The 18,319-nt window shown below is 51.8% G+C and overlaps 2 protein-coding genes across 2 annotated transcripts in view; both read left to right on the top strand.

Annotated features, from left to right (window-relative positions):
- Window positions 1-998: 998 nt before the first annotated feature.
- Window positions 999-17,324, top strand: URM1 (ubiquitin related modifier 1). The gene is made up of 5 exons (XM_037008057.2): window positions 999-1,129; window positions 5,006-5,076; window positions 14,455-14,536; window positions 15,844-15,892; window positions 16,242-17,324. Exons 1-5 carry the CDS (start codon window positions 1,095-1,097, stop codon window positions 16,308-16,310), a joined length of 306 nt encoding a protein of 101 aa, XP_036863952.1. The 5' UTR covers window positions 999-1,094; the 3' UTR covers window positions 16,311-17,324.
- The window catches only part of CERCAM (cerebral endothelial cell adhesion molecule), a 39,465-nt gene continuing 26,169 nt past the window's right edge, over window positions 5,024-18,319 (top strand). Inside the window, exons 1-2 of the mRNA XM_073223694.1 lie at window positions 5,024-5,076; window positions 14,455-14,536. The gene's annotated coding sequence lies outside the window, so the exon portion shown is untranslated. The remainder of the gene's footprint in view (window positions 5,077-14,454; window positions 14,537-18,319) is intronic.

The raw sequence follows: 18,319 nt of genomic DNA, 5'->3' as shown, positions 1-18,319 counted from the left end.
GTTGAGGTCAATCTGGAAACGTGGCTTAGCTACACCAGGATATCCACTTCATTTCTGCCCTAGACTTTTCTAACAGGCTCCCTATTTCCCTGTCTCCTTCCTTTTTCCCTTCCAAACCATTCTCCACACTAAAGCCAACAAAGGATATTTTAATACACAGTTGTAATAATGTCAACCCCTCCCCAAACCCTTCAAAAGCCTCCCATTGCTCTTGGAAGAGACTGAAATTCTTACCTGGTTCACAAGGCATGATTTGGCCCCTGCCCACCTTTCTAGCCACCAGGCCCTGTTCCCTAGCCTCCATCTTATTACTCTCTAATGCTTCAGCATGTTCCCTAGAGAGCCTTTGCACCTTCTGTTCTCAATGGAATGACCCCAGAGAACAATCTCTCCCCCCAGCTCTCCTCTCACATCCACCGACGTCCAGATCAGTCCGTTTTCTTGTTGAAGTTCCTATAACTTCAGACGTTTTTCAGTATGGTTGGTATATTCATTTGGTTAGAGTTCGCTTCCCCCACTACACTGTGAAATGCCCTAAAGGCAGGAACCTTGCCCATCCTGTTCACCACGGCACAGACAAATGTGCCTGGCACACACAGAACGTGTAATAAATGTCTGTTGAATAAGTAGAGATCCAAGTCGACGGCCAAAAGAGCGCGGTTGGGTAGTGAGTCCAGCTCAGGAGAGATTTCTGAAATGAAAATCAAGACTGGGGGTGAGGGGTCACTTATAATTCAAGTCAAGGCGAGTGGAGTGGACGGGCTCGCTCAAGCGGCATGCAGACTGAAGAGGGACCTCAAGTTAAACAGTAACGTGTCTCACAGGAACTGCGCAAAGACGCCGGGGAACTCCTCCGCTTAGCTATGGCTCGTTCAAAGAGCCGCCCACCTCGGCACTCTGAGCCCGGCCCCTAAAGAGCAGAGAAGCAACAATTCCAAAGACCCCAACAGTGGCCGTGACCGTCCCTCCGGCCTTCCTCCAATAGTTGAGGAGGATAGCGTCCTGAGCACCGCCTCTTCCGTCCGCGGCGAACGGAAGTGGGGCGGGAGTACCGGAAGCTGAGGGGAGTTTCCTGTGATCTTGGCTTCCTCAACATGGCGGCGCCCTTGTCAGTGGAGGTGGAGTTCGGGTGAGTCAGAGAGCTGGGGTGCCGTGGGATGGATTGAAGTCGTCGGGCCTGGAACTCCCTCCTTCTGCCTTGGGGCCTGTAACGACCGAAACGCCGAAGTTCCTGGCGTCTTCCTTGAGCTACGCCATCTATCTCGGAGAGTGTAAGAGGCTTGATTTCCCTGGGCGACGAGGCCGTATGTCCGGGAATAGAGGCGCACGTCCCGGCGTGGAGGTGCGCTCTGGGCACTCCTCAGTGCCCTGTTCCCTACCAAACTAAAGAGGCATGATGGTTAGCAGACGGTCTCCCTACCTTCTTTGCCAGTACCCTTTTGGACCAGCCACATGTGTCTAGCATCTGAGCTCCCAGAACTGAGAAGGACCACCCTTCACCCCCTGATTTCTTCCTTCGGGCAGCGATTTCCGCTTGCACGATTCTTGGAGCTTGTTTCTCGTGGGCTGTGTGGGCAAGACGGAACTCCTTTTTTCCTCTTCGCCAAGATTTGGGGGTGTTAAACAGACCTGAGCCCCTTTCAGAACATTAAGTAAAATTGCTGATTGGCTTCTGCAGATCTTGAGTCAGGTGGAGATACGAGGTTAAATAAGAACAGCGGAGGAGACCAACCCTGACAGTACAGTATGCACAAGATGAAAAGTGCAGGATTGGGGTACACAGGCCAGTAAGTGAAGAAGCACAGATTAGGGAGGAAATCTTCTCAAGCCACTATCTTCCATCCCCTTACAGAGAGAAGGTTTGTCATATGATATTTGCAGAAACTGCGAAGCTTAGAGAGAAGGCAAAGAAACTGACACCCTAATAGAAGGGGTGTGTGTGTGTGAAGATAAACAAGTTAAAGGTTATAGCAAAGGGAAAGTCTGGAATGAGAATCTAAAACCTCTGCCTATAAATGCCTTTCCTTCCATTGGATGCGTCTAGTTTAAGTTTATTTGATGCTTTTTCTTCATTGGGTAGTCTATTCACCAGTTATTTATTGAATGCCTACCATGTGCCAGGCAGTGAGCCAGGCAAGAAGGATACAAAGATAAATAGAACTCTGTCCATGCCCTTCAGTATTCAGCGTTTCTGTCCCTTAGAAGCGGGTAGTCTTATGAATGTTAACTGCATTTTAATTGATGGTATTGTCTGGCCCCATGGGTCCAATTAAACTGTGCCGGTCTGGCCTTCTGGCTATTTTTTTTTTTTTTTCTTCACTGACTCTTGGCCTAGCTATACTCCTCATAGCTTGGAGGTTCTAGTTCTCTGCTACTTTGATGGACCTCAGCAGAGCTGAAAAGGGAGACACTGCCAGTGTGGAAGTTTATCTACAGCCAGCTTACCTTTCATTCTCACTCAGTCAGACATGCTATTTGTTCATCAGAAATGTCTTCTGTCTGCCAATTATTGTGCATGCAGCAATGGGGAAGTCAGAAGAAGATGTGGTTCTTGCCCACCAGAACTTACTGACTAGCTCAATTACCCTTTTTCTAGGCTGGCCATCTCTAGCCTCAGCCTTTCTTACCTCCAAGAGCAATAATGAGCCCCAGCAAGGCAGGACAACATTCTTCCACCTCCTAATACCCCCACCCACCATCACAGTGTCCCAGGAGATTTTCAGTTTCTTGGGAAGCAAGAATGCCCAAGATGCATGCCAAACCCAGATTCCTTCTCTCTTTTTGTTTCGTTGCATTTTTTTGCCCCTGGTCTTTATTTTCTACCTCACTTAGCACACCTCTTTGACCCATCCCTATGAACCTGAGCAGATTTGCAAAGAAGTTGCCTTGCCCATTCTTTCTGTCCATTTTGCCCCTGAATGCCACCCTGATCCTTGAAGAGTCCAGCTTAGGAGTCTGCCTCTTTCCCCTGAGCACATGAACCTTCAGCCCCACCAGCTCTGATAGACTCTTTAGAAGACCTGCCATAGCTTTCTCCCTCTTGTCAGTGACTAGTTCTGCCATCCTTTGTCTTGCCTCTTCTCCTGAACTGTCTTTAGCAAAACATTTTCTCAGGTCACATAGGATTCAAAGTGTATAGTACAAATGTGTTTTGTATCCCTGCAGCCCAGATACGAGGTCCCCTCTTCCTTTTCCCTTTTCTTCCTTCTTGAGCCTGGGAGGTGTTGATTGGTATGGGGAGGGTAGACCATTGAGATTAGAGAAGAAGTGGGAAGAATGGGCATTTTCATTCATTCAGCACGTATGTCTTGAGTGCCTACTGTATGCCAGGTCTGGCTTTAGGCAGAGTTTGCATTCCAGCAAGCAGAGAGGAAAAAATAAAAAGATGAAAATAAACTAGAAAAAGTGAGGGTAGTCTTGGGAGTGTCTATACCAGTCACTGGTACCAACAAACATGCCCACCAAGAACTGGGAAATTGAGGGAAGGTGAAGTACCTTAAGATAAAACTCCTTAATTGAGTTTGATTAGCAGATCCCGTAGGGCATAGAGAGTTTGGCTGTGGTTCTCTTCTGGGGCCAAAACGCCCCTTGCCTGCCGCCCTGAATCACTGTAGAGGCTGAACATGCACCTTCCCCTCCAGATGGGCCGACAGAACCGCCAGCCCCTTCCTGGGGGCTGGTGAACCCAGCAGTGGCAGGTCATTCTCTGAGTCAAACTGGTTGTTCCTTCATCCGCTTGTGAAGGGGAAAACAGCCTCAGCCTCTGAGCCTGGCACCACCAGGTTTGGCCACTCTTGGTTGTTTGCCTGGGTCCCAGTGCCTCCAGTTCCCACCGCTCTTCTCTGACCCCCAACTCCCGAGCCCCTTGCCTGTCACCCTCCCCCACCCCAGCTGCTGCATGTGCCAGCCCCCACCCAGGAGAGAACTAGGCTCTTGGAAGGGGATAAATGGAGGCTCTGTGCAGGCTCACAGCTGAAATGGCCCTGCGCACGGCCACAGATGGGCCTCTTCTCCCCCTCCACATTTCTGCATCAACAAAGCGTGACCTTGTTTGGATGACAGTCGCCCCATGTTTCCCCCATGACAATGCTTGCCTTGCCTTGCCTCCCAGTGGACTGTCTCAGGACATCTCTGTTCTCTGAAACTGGGAGAGGGTAGTGGGGTGGGAAGCATCACATCCATTGAAAGTCTGTTAAGGCCTTCTCAGCTAAGGTCTGTGAAGGCTGAGATGGACTCAGGAGACCCAGAGGAAGAAACAGTGTGGGGCAGGCATTGAAAGAGCCCTGGTGGCCACATCTTAAGCCCTGGCTTCTGGGCTTAGCTCCAAGCATCTCTGCCGTCCCAGCCTTCCCTTGGCCAAATGCTGGCATGCAAAAGTGAGCCAAACTCTACCCTCAGGGGGCTTATTGACCTTCGAAAAATCTTTTTTTTTCTGCCAGGGCTGCTGGAGCTGAGCAGAAACCAGTTAGAAATCAAATCCTAGTTCAGCCACTGCCTGTGTGACCTTAACCTCTCCAGGCCTCAGTCTGCCTCTCCATTGGATGGAGGTTTAAGAATGTCTGCTTCCCTCGCTCCTTCCCAGGGATCCCCTGAGGAAGAAATGAAATGAAGAACAGTCTTGTAAATGGCGAGGCTGTTGCTAAGCCCAGGGGAGCCTCTTAACCTCCAGCACTGTGGTGTGCCCACCAGGCCAGCAGTGGGTGGCACACAAGCAAGGGCATTTCAGAGGGAACCCCTCAGCACACAGGAGCTCCAGCATGCCTCATGGGCTTCTCACTAGTTCTGCAGATGGAAAGACTGAGGCTTGAGAACATGGAGTCAGTTATTTACATCCTACTTGACCACTTCAGAAAGTCGCGTTTGAGAATTAGTCCCTGGTACCCGAGGAGTTCCGGAGCCTTGGTCTCTGCACCTCTTGGTCTTCTCGTGCCACCCCCTCCTCAGTTTTCAGTCGTGGTGTTTGCAGGAGCTCACCTGGCTGTCTTTCTCTGGCCCTCCTTTGCAGAGGCGGTGCGGAGCTCCTGTTTGATGGTGTAAAGAAACATCAGGTCACCTTACCTGGACAGGAGGAGCCCTGTGAGTATGGGCTTTCTGAGCCCTTCTCTGTGGGCCACTGGGCAGGAGTCTGCAGGGGTAGACTCAGCCCATTCAAGTGGGAATGGGTAGGATTCTCCCGGCCAGTGGGAGGGAGGAGAGAAGGAGGAAGAGAAATCGCCAGAGTACCCTTTCCCCTTCCTCTCTGGCATCAGCCAGCTTTGTAGTAAGGAGGTGCCATAGCTTAGTCCTTAGAGCGCTGGTTCTATATTCAGACAGACCAGTTTGAATCTCCTTAGAACCTTAGGCCAGTGCCCTCACCTCTCTGAGCTTTAGTGTTCTTATTTGTGAAGTGGGGATGGTTGCCAAGAGGATTAAGCAAGCTATGCCACACGTCTTCATTATTAGATGACAGCAGAAGAGATGTTTTCCTGAAGGTGGTAACCTTCATCAAGAATGGGACGATGTGGAAGGGCTCCCATTACGGTTAGAAGAATTAGAAGAAAAGGAAAGTATCCAGCCAAATATAAGGTTGGAGCAGAGCAGTTGACTGAGGGAGGGTCTTTGTTGAGGGAGGGTCTGAGTTGACAGTGGGGTCTTTTCATTTGTCCATTCAAATACTTGTTCATCTTTAACAAATACCGTTAAAGATATCGAGCACCTCCTGTGTGGCAGAACATGTCACAAGTGCTGGGGAGACAGACGTGAATGAGAGTCTGTTTCTCTGCCTTCAGACTGATGGGGTTTGAAGACCTGCAGAGATCCAGCTGGGGAACAGCAGTGTGGCCTGAAGGCAGGAGGCTGGCTGTCACAGCCATGGCGGTGCTTTGCAGCCCTAGCTGGGGATCCCCTAGCAAGAGCAGAATGCTGAGGAACAGGACCCCATCTCTCCCTAGGGCTAAGATACTTCTGGGGAGAAGAGGAAATAGTCATGTGAGGAGGCAGGAGAATGAGGTTGCTGGAGGCAGACAGTAGAAAATGGTCAAGTGAGGCTTGACAGTATTCTTCAAGAACTGAACACATATCTGCCAGGAATCAATTACCACCCAGATTCACAGGATGCCAAGCTTTCTGCCCCTTGGGTTGGAGAGCAGTGGCATAGGATGGGTCTATGTGCCACATTTAGAGGCCGAGGGACACTCACCAGAATAGGGCACTGCTCCCCCTTGAGCTGGGGATGAGCATGAGGCTGGGTTTATGTGTCAGGATTGGAGGTGTGTGTGTCCTTGGTGGGGAAAGAGCCAGGGTGATAAAGGCGACTGTTTTGTAGTTTGGTAGATGGCTACACAACCCTGGGAGGGAAAATGGGGCACTCAGAAGAAGCCTCTCAAAAATTCAACCTTGAAGAGCTGGCTGGGAAGTTATGAAAACCTCACAAGTTATGATTCATTTCCCCCTGTGTTTGCTTGGAAGGCTCCAAGTTTAGTGATTCCAGGTCCCTTTCATTCATCCATTGGCTGAATGTTCACCAAATGCCAGGGATGGAAGTAAGCATTATATTCTTTTCTGTAGTTGGCACATCTTTTTTTTTTTCTTACTTTTTAATTTTTTTATTTTGGTACCATTACTCTACAATTACACGAGGAACATTATGTTTACTAGACTCTCCCCATCACCAAGTTCCCCCCACATTCCCCATTGCAGTCATTGTCCATCAGCGTAGTAAGATGTTATAGAATCACTACTTGTCTTCTCTGTGTTGCACAGCCCTCCCTATGCCCCTCCCCACATTATACATGCTAATCATAATGCCCCCTTTCTTTTTTACCCCCCCATCCCTCCCTTCCCACCCCTCCTGCCCAGTCCCTTTCTCTTTGGTAACTGTTAGTCCATTCTTGGGTTCTGTGATTCTGCTGCTGTTTTGCTCCTTCAGTTTTTCTTTTGTTCTTATATTCCACAGATGAGTGAAATCATTTGGTACTTGTCTTTCTCTGCCTGGCTTATTTCACTGAGCATAATACCCTCTAGCTCCATCCATGTTGTTGCAAATGGTAGGATTTGTTTTCTTCTTATGGCTGAATAATATTCCATTGTGTATATGTACCACATCATCTTTATCCATTCATCTACTGATGGACACTTAGGTTGCTTCCATTTCTTGGCTATTGTGAATAGTGCTGTGATAAACATAGGGGTGCATCTGTCTTTTTCAAACTGGGCTGCTGCATTCTTAGGGTAAATTCCTAGGAGTGGAATTCCTGGGTCAAATGGTATTTCTATTTTGAGCTTTTTGAGGAACCTCCATATTGCTTTCTACATTGGTTAAATTAATTTACATTCCCACCAGCAGTGTAGGAGGGTTCCCCTTTCTCCACACCCTCGCCAACATTTGTTGTTGTTTGTCTTTTGGATGGTGGCCATCCTTACTGGTGTGAGGTGATATCTCATTGTGGTTTTAATTTGCATTTCTCTGATGACAAGCGATGTGGAGCATCTTTTCATGTGCCTGTTGGCCATCTGAATTTCTTCTTTGGAGAAGTGTCTATTCAGCCTCTCTCCCCATTTTTTAATTGGATTACTTGCTTTTTGTTTGTTGAGGTGCGTGAGCTGTTTATATATTTTGGATGTCAACCCTTCATCAGATCTGTCATTTATGAATATATTCTCCCATACTGTAGGATGCCTTTTTGTTCTATTGATGGTGTCCTTTGCTGTACAGAAGCTTTTCAGCTTGATATAGTCCCACTTGTTCATTTTTGCTTTTGTTTCCCTTGCCCAGGGAGATATATTCATGAAGAAGTCACTCATGTTTATGTCCAAGAGATTTTTGCCTATGTTTTTTTCCAAGAGTTTTATGGTTTTATGACTTACATTCAGGTCTTTGATCCATTTCAAATTTACTTTTGTGTATGGGGTTAGACAGTGATCCAGTTTCATTCTCTTACATGTAGCTGTCCAGTTTTGCCAGCACCAGCTGTTAAAGAGGCTGTCATTTCCCCATACATCTTGTTTTTGGGTACCACCTTTGTGCCAGGCATTGTACCAATTGCTCTGTATTTGGTGTTAAGCAAAACAGATGTGGTTCTTGCCCTGATGGAGCTCACAGTGTAATGGCAGTAGAGCCAGACAACAGACAAGTAAGACATAAAAGTCTGACTGTACAGGTGGTAGCCGTTGGCATGAGGAGAGCAGAAAGCTGCTTTGAAAAAGATGACAAGTGGTCAGGGAAGTCCTCTTAAAAGAGGTGACTTTGAGGCAAAGATCTGAAGGATGCAAAGAAGATGTCTAATAATTTAGAGGGCAAGCAGAGATACATGGGGCCCATTCCAGGCCGAGGGGACAGCTCTGGTGAAGGCCTCCTGGTAAAAGACCTCAGGATGATCAGGGAACCAAAGGATGGCCAGTTTCCTAAGGGGCTGAATCTGGCATGGTAGGCAAAGCCCCACTTAGTTCCAAGTGGTTGGGCAAATAATTGTCACAGATTCCTAGGCTGTAGCTGCCATTATTACTCCCATTTTAAAAAATGAAATCCAGACTCCAGCATGTTATGGATCTTATTCCATGTCATATAGTTATTAACCAGCAGAGCTGGCATTCAGAACCAGGTTTCTGGATCACCACCAACCCATCATCATTTGTCCTGAGAGGCTCCCTAAATCAAGTAACCTCTTACACCAGCAATATATTTTCCAGTTTCTGCACTTTGATTCAGTGATTCATTTATTCCTGCCTTCAGCAGCTACTTTGATTTTTATAATGACCCCAGTTGATATTATCTATCATCAAGGAAACCAAACCGCAGAGAGAGAGAGTGACCTGTCCAGAGTTACTCAAGTAGGGAAGCTGAGCTAAGACCCAGGTCTTAAATTCCTCATCCTGCATCCACTGCTCGGCGGGTGGCTGGGGCTGGCCTCCCCTCTCTGGGGTGAAAGAAAAGGAGGCAGGGCCGGGCAGGGAAGCTGAAATGGCCTGTTGGCTCAGTCTTTGGGCACTTGGCTCTGGATCTGCCTCTGGTTCCCGTTTTTGCCCTGCTGTGCCCAGCAGCATAGGTCACATCACAGTCACAGAGCCAGTTGGCAGCTGCCAGGCCTTACCCTGGCACTCAGGAGCCCAACGGGCGCTGCTAGGAATCTTACTCTTCCCCCAAGCCTGTGCCCAGATCTGTTGTCTGGCAGCCTTCCCAGCTTGGGGGCTGCCACTTGGCCAAGCAGGTCTTGGAGACTCCAGCAAAGAAAATAGCAGCCATAAGATTATGGACTGTGACCAGTCTCATAAACAAGGGGACTCCAAGGCCCTGGGTGCTGGGCCAGGGCAGAGCTTCCAACCCAGCCAGCTTGGGAGAAGAGGATGGGCAAGGCCAAAGGAGGTGAGAGGAGGGCAGTGAACCATGGCAAATCACTTATTTCTTCGGGCCTCTCTTTGCCCATCTGTAAAACGGGAGGTTGGTGTTTACTGAGCTGATTATTTATGTGACATGTACGGTTTGGTAAAGTTGCTTCCAGATGCAAGCATACAGTTGTGGGAAGCAGAGAGCAGCTGATCCAGTGAGAAGTTGGACATGTAGGGGGCATCTTAACATCTGTCTCCGGGGAACAGGGCACCTCCTTGATTGGCCGGGGGTAGTAGGCAACCACCAGTGTTGGGCATTGTGGAGCTGAGAGCTGGCTTTTATGCACCAAGGATCCCTTCTGCCCAAGGCTCCCAGCCTGTGGTTGGTCAGTGGCCTGGAGCAACAAACCATTGGGGGATAGACTGCCCCAGCGTGGGCATTACTTGCCCTGGCCCCCAGGGGGAGATGTGTCTGTCTCACCTCACCCTGTCCCTCTCCTCTGCCCTGCCATTGTATTAAACAGTGGCAGGCCTGGGAGGGCAGGAGCTGGAGGGAGCTCCCTGGAGCTTTAAACTGCTTAGCATGCATTTCCCAGCCTCTCCGGGGCCAGCTGTTCCTTTCTCTGCTCTGGGGCCTGTTTGCTGATCCCCTCTCCACTGCCCTCCTCTCCCCCCATCCCTTCCAGTCCCTGTGCAAAATTGCTTTTGAAAAGATCCACTTTCTGCTTAATTAAACAATGAGGAGCGTCCCCTCACACATCTGTAAACCTCCTTCTGAGGCCAGTTGAGCCCACAAACTGCTCCATTCTTACCCCCATTCACTTGTAAATGGCCCCTCTGATGTTGCATCTACCCTCTTCTCTTTCACTCCCCCATCCCAGCTCTTTCTTCTTTCGCAGCAAAGGCCTGGCGTGGGCTCCCAGAAGGGCCTGAGCCTGGTGGACTTGGGAACAGAACAGTGTAACCTGTGTGAGAGAAGACCTCAGGGATCTGTCTCTCCCCAGCCTGAACAGTGTGGGGAAGAGGGGCCACAGTCATGGTGTGGTCTCTATGGACCAGCCAGGCTCAGTGGGTGGGAGTGACAAGAAGGCAGATTTCTGGTTGGAGAAAATCTCTGGAGGCATTCAAAGAGAGGCTGATGGGGTTCGTCGCAGCCAGGTTCAATGTCAGATAGGACCTTGGGATTGTTCTCTTTTGGCCCAAGAAGCTACTGCTGGGGGCCCTGCCACAGTGGGTGATCAGTGTCCCCAGACAAGGACAAGTCCACTGGGGTGAGGCACCCTGGTAGGAGCCTTTGTAGGGTGCAAAGAGGAGCTTGCATGGTGCCGCTTTGCCAGCCGCCTCTAGGGTTCTGGAAGCCCTGAGGATAAGAGTCCTGAATCAGATGGATGCATGTTCTGTGGGTTGATACTCTGCCGGGCCTGCTGCTAGCATTATGCCTGAATCCTTACAGCAGCTCTTCAAAGTTTGGGGTGCCATCCCCACTTGTCAGAGGATGACCCTCTGACCTAGAGAAGTGAAATGACTTCCTGCTTAAGGCCATCCAGGGCATAGCCCAGGGCCTTCTAGCTCTAGAGTCCCGACTCTCAATCACCCCGACTCAGCAGCAGCCGCTGTCACTTCTCTTTCTGGAATGGGCAGGCCAGGGCCCAAGGCTTCCTGCACTGGAAACCTGTATTTAGGTGCTCACCTCCCTCTCTGGTGCCACGTGCCCAGGGGCAATCTGGCCCCAGCACCCACAGCCTGGATCATGATACCCTTTGCCTGGGTGGTCCTGGGAGCATATTAGGTGTCTGAACATCTGAAATGGAGGGAAGATCAGTGTCTGGGGCCTCCTCCCAATCCACCCAGTCCCCCATTCCCTCTCCGGCTTCTGATAGAAAGGAGGCGGATCCCACGGAAAACCCCAGCCAGGCCTAGCACCTCCTGGGTAATGGTTGACAGAACCCTACTCTCCAAGCTATCTAAGCATATCCCCAGGGTTTCAGGCCCCTGGGTTGAGCGTGTGGAAGCTCAGGGCATCAGAAGGTAATGGGTACCCCTGGATCGTGGAACCATTCCTGCACTGATGTGCCAGGCCCGGTGCCGAGAGCTGTTTATCGGTCATCTTGATCCTCACAAAGACTCCACGAGGCATTCTTACCATTCCCACTTCACAGTGAAAGAAGCTGAGGCTCGGAATTCCTTACCCAAGGTCATATAACTGGGAAGTGATGGACTCACAACCAGGACTGTGGCCCTTCTTAACCTCTCCTCCCTCTCTCCTCCTCCCTTCCCCCCTCCACAGTCCTCTGCAGTTGAGTAAACACCTCAGGGCTTCTGTGGCCAGTGGCCAGTGCCAGGTCCTCAGAACACACTCTACTGTAGTTAGAAAGGATGGTCATGCCATACATTTGAGCTGGGTCCTGCTACGTGTATATCCAGAGAAACATGGCGCACAGCCCCAGGCAGTTGGGTTCATGCCCGTGGAAAAAACACTTGGTAAATACTCGTAGGGTTCACGAGGAGGGAGAGGCCTCCTCCAGAGCAGACCGTCTCTCCAGGCCCACACATGCGCCATGTGACCTGGCCCCTGGCTGCCGCCCTGGCCCCATCTCGTGCTGATCTCGCCCTCTCTGTGCTGTGACTTGGAACCTGCCGAGCCTCCTGCCTCGGGGTCCCGTATGTTCCTCCTCCTGCCTGGAGCTCTCCCCCTTCCCACCCTACTCATTGTTCAGGCTTCAACTCCCAATGAACCTTAGAAAAGCTTTTCCTGGGCCCTCACCAAGCAGATAGCCTTGATCACAACTAATTACATAAGCAATGTTCATCTACCGGCCTGTGAGCTCCATGAGCTCTATGTGTCCATCTTGCCCGCCACCATCTCCCCTTGAGCCTGGTGTATAGTAGTTGCTTAATAAATATTTGTCTTGTGAATGATTGAATAGGATCCCAGGAGGAAAATCAACTCAGTAGGAGTGGGAGGGCAGGACAACACAGGGAAGAAGAAAGTGAGATTCCCCAGAGCCATCCCCAAGCCACCAGTCCCTGACTCTGCTTAACCCTTCCTCCTCCCCTGGGTGCCTTTGGAAGCCGACCATCTGGCTTGGAGGCTATTTACATATTGTCTGGGCCTCAACAAGCCTAGCAAGATGTCCCTTGGGGTGTGTTTCAGGCCAGACCAAGTGGCCCTTGCAGCCTGCAAAGGGAGCCATGAGTTCTACCTCTCCCCACCCCCAAATCCAGGCATGGGGGAACAATACGGGTGGTGATGCAGTGGCCTCACCATGGTAACAGGCCATCAAGAATGTGGGCAGATCTGGGGGGCACAGAGGAGGGAGGGAATGACCTCAGCAAAGAGGAGCATCATGATAAATGAGCCAGCACTGAAGGCAGACCCCCTCCGCCCTTCCCCCTGGGACTCCATGTTGGTGCCATCACTTGGATGACCCCGGCATGACCACTAGCCCTGCTCCTCCCCTCAGCCTATCCAGAGTGGAGCAGAAGTCTCCTCCTTTTGGAGAAAGCCAGGGCTGTCACCCCACTGGGCCCTGGTTCTGTACAGTCTAGCCAGGGCTGTGGAGGTACAGCTGGTGGCCCTCAATCCAGGCACTGCCTAGTCCCTCTCGGCCTCCGCTCACACAGGCACAACCCCGCCCGCCAGGGCTGGCTGATGGATGTGTCAGAGCCGGCGGCTCTATCGAGCGGCCACAAGATGTATGGGCTGGCGGCTCACCAGGCAGTGTCACGATGGAGGTCACAGGGAAACCTCTGAAACCCAGGGCTCAAGGAAGTCAGCCAGGAGTCCAAATGGACTACAGCTAGTTGGAGGCAACACTGCCCATCCCCTGCCCCCTGCAGGGACCGTGAGGACTCTGATTTGCTTTGTCTAAAAGTAAGAATTGGAAGTGAAAGGCAGCAGTCTCAGTCCATGGACTCTTTGCCCAGGCCACTGGGCTCTGCTGGCATGCAATCCAGAGAAGCTGGCAAGGAGCAGAGTAAACCAGTCCATCCAAGGTACAGCAGCCTGCCTCCTGGGAGGGCGGCATGCAGGTCAGTGAAAGGGCCTTCAAACCCTGCTCAGGGCTGGTGCTGTGCGTGTGACACACTGCGGCGCCTAGATTGGAGCAGAGCTCACCCTCTCCTTGTCCAGGCAGCCTTTCCTGGCCTACATGCCAGGATCGCAGCCCGGCAGGGAACCAAGGCCCTGCCTAGACCCTTCTCCAGCTTAGCCCTGAGCTTTGTCTCAGGCGTGGGTCCAGGACAGCAGACTCCTCTGAGGGGTTATCTTCCCAGAGCCTGGTTCTCTCTCCAGGGCCTTCAGCCCCCAAGTCCTCTAAAGCAGAGAAGCAACTCCCTTTTGAGGAGTGCGTAGGTAAAGCCATAGGCTTCAGGAGTTTACGGAGCCGGATTTCAGTGTGCTGTGGCCTGGGACCCTGCTCCTCGTAAAGGAGAGGTGACCCTGCAGATAGGTGGCTCTGAGACCCCACCTGGTGTGCAAAGAGCTTGGTGGCTCTCCTAGAACCAGAGCAGCAGATCTCAGTGTCCAGCTGAGCAGGGGAAGTCCTTTGGACCCAGAACGTCTTGCCTCTTCAGGGTGGCCGCCCCCAGCCTGGCGAGCTCTGAAAGGGGTGGAGTGGGCAGCCATTTGTCAGAGTGTCTGGTGAATCCTTCTTCTCTCCCTGTGCCGGAGGAAATTAACTGATGTTATCAGCTCAGCAATTGTTTTTCTGCCCTCACAAAGGGAAATATATGCAGACCCCTCCCAGAGCAAAGCCAAGTCCTCCCCACCTGGGACCAGCTGGAGAAGGAAAGGTGCAGGGGCCTTCCCAGAAGCCTGCCGGTGGTGGTGTCAAACCGTCTTCTAGGACTTGATGGTGGCGGTCTGTCTCCCGACACTTTCACTTGTGACAGTGCCTCCTGCCATCTGCCTTGAGTCCCCATTGCCTCTTCAACCCTTCAGCAGTGCCATGTGCCATGTGCCACTTTCTCTGAAGACCTCTCTGGCAGGATCTCCTAACCCATTCCCTCACCTTGGGAATAGATGAGTTGAGGGGCCATGACAGCCTCACCTGAAAGAGGCCCCTATTCACTTCCTTCTGCCCCAGGCAAGGTTCTGGGGGCCAGGGATCATTTGGGTTTGACAAGTTTGTTCTGTGCCTTCCTCTCCAGGGGACATCAGGAACCTACTTGTGTGGATCAAGAAGAATTTGCTAAAAGAGCGGCCCGAGTTGTTCATCCAGGGAGACAGCGTGTGAGTCCCTCTCCCCCCTTCCCTGAGGGTTCGGGTAGAAGGAAGGATGCTTGAGCCCCTGTCCTTGGGTTCAGCCGCAGCCTTCCCCTGTCATGTTCTCCCCCCTGTCCTCCCCTTAACCTTTCCTGCCAGGGAAGGAGCTAAGAGCTTCTGTATAGCTCTGTCTGAGGTTTATTTTCTGTTTTCTTGTTACCACTCTCGACTGGAGATCCGTTAAAAACCCAGGTCAAAAAACTTGGATTCCACCTTCTGGTTGCCACAAATTTACTGTGGCCCCTTAAGCCAGTTACTTCCTTTCTCTGGGCCTCAGGTGCACTCTGTATGGGAAGTACTTTGAAAAGTACTAAGGCCTTTTCATCTCTTAGCAGTCCGGGGTGGTGGTGTCCATAGAATTTCTTGTGATGGAAGCATTCTGACTGAGCTGTCCCATATCGTGGCCACTAAGCACATGAAACTATTGAGCCCTTGACATGTGGCCAGTATGACTGAGGAATTAAATACCCAGTTTATTTGTAATTTATAAATGTAAACATGTCTAATAGGTAGTGTATTAGATACCACAGGCCAGTGTTCTGGGGAGTTGCTGTGCATGTATGCACGCGCACATGTACACACACACGTGGGCTCTCTGGGGGTACCTCTGCCCCTAGCCCAAAGCTTCTGTACTTGTCCCCAGGCCAAGCCTCCTAGGAAAGGAGCCAAGTTCTTTGTGCCAAGAAGTCACTCTCCTTCTACATCAAGGGCAACTGAATGTGTAAAGTGGGGAGCAGGACACTTATGGGATTCATTCATCTGCTGGAAGCAGAGGTCACCAGCCGGCCCTGAGGGTCAAGGCTGCCATCCTGCCCTGCCTTAGGCCAGGCAGAGCTGCCCTTGGGCATTCATAGCCCTGCACCATTGGCAGTCTTCCCTGAGGTTAGAGCCCAGGAGGTTCTGGCGAGCAAGCCCCTCGCAGGCATCATCCCATTTCATCCTGGTAAAGCCTTCAAAGGGAAGGCACTGAAATGTGCCCCATTTTCAGATGAGGAAACTAATGCTCAGAGAAGCTAAGTGCCCTGCTTGAGGCCTGAGAGGTGGTGCTGGAATGTGTACCATTTTCCATCTGGCCCCGAAGACCAGGAGTGTCTGGACTTGGTTTCCTTTAGACTCAGACTGTTGCCTCCACTTCCTGGGAGGTCTTTAACCAGAACCTCCAGAGGAAAGACTCCTTCCGCACTCTCTGCAGCCCACCTGCCGAAGCCTCTGCCCCTGCTGCTGGCTGCCTCCTGCCCTTCACTCCCTGCTACTCACTGCCACCTTTCCCACAGGCGGCCAGGGATTCTGGTGCTGATTAATGATGCCGACTGGGAACTGCTGGTCAGTACCTCGGGGACATCCATCCCTCAGCCCCTCCCTTCACTGATTTAGTGGGAAAGTCTTGGCCTTCATCAGGCCCAGATCGGGTGGCTGGGTGATCCTCTCTCCCACTCTGGCCTCCAAGCTGAGGCTGCACAAGTGTCCCACCCCGAGTGAGGAAGGAATGGGTAGCTGGGGGAAGTGGTGAGCTCTCCTCCATCCTGGAGATTTTCAGGTTAACATATAGGGTACCCTTTTTTCTGGAAGATTCTATCTCTCCCAAAGCAGTCAGGCCACCCCCCTGGGAGGGAAATGGAAAAGACAGTGGAAAAGTGCCCCTGACTGTCTCCTCGTTTCTCTCCTGGACCAGGGTGAGCTGGACTACCAGCTTCAGGACCAGGACAGCGTCCTCTTCATATCCACGCTGCACGGAGGCTAAGGGCCCCTCTCTGTACCTGGTGCCCCTTGGGATGGGGGGAAGAGAACAGTCAGACATGCCCCTGGGCCCTGCTTGCCGAGTTCCCTGTCCCCCCTTGGCTGCTTTCTTCTCTGCTCTGTCCCCTGAGCTCCCTCCAGGCAGGGAAAAAGAGGCCAGGTGCTAAAAATGAGTCTTTCTCAGGCACGTGAGTAGGGGAAGGCAGACGCCTGAGCCAGGCACTCCCTCTCCCCGCAGCTGAGTTGGGGGAGGGAATCCCTGTGGTTTGTCAGGAGTGAAGGGGGAGCTCCAGGTGATCCAGCTGCCTTCCAGCTCTTTGGCTCTCAGTCTGAACACTGAGTGACCACTAATAAGGCATTCATTCAAGCTCCTGGGCCGCAGTGTCTTGTGGGGAAGATGAATGGACCCAAATAGCTGATGGGAGGCCCCTCCCTTCTCAAATATTTGAGGGGTCTCCGCCTCAGTTTCCCCATCTGGACAGCAGAGGGTTCTGCCTGTCCCCCACTGATACCATTATGGAACCCCAGCTGGGGTCCCCTATTCAGTGCTGACCCCCTCCTCCCCACCCAGCAGCTGCTCTTCCAACCACATCCCTCCTCCTGCTTCCCCCATCCCCAGCCCTTGACCCTGCCTGGCCTTCCCCCCCACAGGCCACCAGATGGGCTTCTGAGACCCTCCCCCAGCAAAAGGCTGCCTTCAGCTCATTCTGGAGAGAGGGAGGGAGTAGGCTAACCCTTGGACTGGCAGAGAGAGACTGGAGGGTGAATGAAGCGGGTCAGTGTGCCTCAGTTTCCTCCCTAACAACAACTGTTTATAGCGTCTGAAAACTGGGGTGATACTTGATGGCACAAATGTAGACCTTATCTCCCTTCCTACCTCCTGCAGGAAGCAGGATGGGGGTCAGGCAGCACCTGGTAGACAGGACAGTTCACCTCTCCCTCCATCCCCTTGGGAAGTCTTGGGGCCTGTGTCTGAAGCAGCTGGCCTTGGGCAAATAAAAGACTAGGTTGTTTACTAGCATCGCTTCTAGCTTCATCCTTAAAAACCAACGACACCCCACATCCTCCCAGCCATGGCCTCTGGTTCAACATCTCTGCCCTCAGACTAGAGCTTTCAAACTTACTCTTCACCCAAAAAGGGAGCAGTACGTCTGGGAGGGGGTGATCTGATAGGGCCATCTGGAGAAGGGGGTAGCAGAGCCAGTCTGCAGACCAGTCTGGGTCCCCGGACACTTCCCTACCCGTCTGTCCAAGGCCAGGCTTTGTCCCACCAGCTGCAGCCAGCAGCCCTAGAACCCAGAACAGGGGTGGCATAGATAAGACTGCTGAGCCCCTCTTCCCATGACCTGGAGAAAAAGCTTTGTTTGCTGGAGGAAAACCTCCCCCCACTAAAAAAAAAATAGGTCATTAACATCTCACCCAAAGCCTTGCTTTTCATTAAACGTCAATAATTTTAAGTGGAACTTCTTGAATTCTGTGGAGATGAAAGTACCAAATGGTTGTACCAGCAGTGTTGGGGGAGCAGGTGCATATGTGTGCACATCGTTCTCAAGGCTTAGAGGACAGACGACCCCCTGACCAGCCAGCTTCTCTCCAGCACTGCAGGTGGCGGCCCTCTGGGTGTGTGTGTAGGGGGCCAGGACGGGTTCATGTTGGAGTTACAGATAGGAGCTGGGCTGGGTGCAAATTAAGGCCAGTGTTGGGGACCAAGTGCTGTCTAGAGAAGCCGTATGACCAACCCACACTAGTGCCAAGGTCAGGGTCTCTATGTTAGGGAACAGAGCAAAGGATTTGAAATGGCCCCCTGCGGCTTCACTTTAAAAGATGGGCCTGTCCCCTGATTCCTCTAAACCCGCAGGTCCTTCCTGGCTCCCAGCCCCACTGGGGCGGCCCACTGACCCCTTCGGATTCCAGGTCCTGGAAACTGGGCCATAGGAGTCTTCTCCCATGTGCACTGGGGGAAGGGGGATAGATGGGCTATCCTTTCCTCCACCACACCCCAATTAATGCTGA

The sequence above is a fragment of the Manis javanica genome, chromosome 2 (assembly GCF_040802235.1).
Source record: "Manis javanica isolate MJ-LG chromosome 2, MJ_LKY, whole genome shotgun sequence".
In the NCBI taxonomy this organism is placed as follows: Eukaryota; Metazoa; Chordata; class Mammalia; order Pholidota; family Manidae; genus Manis; species Manis javanica.
This window is presented reverse-complemented; position numbering and strand designations above follow the sequence as displayed.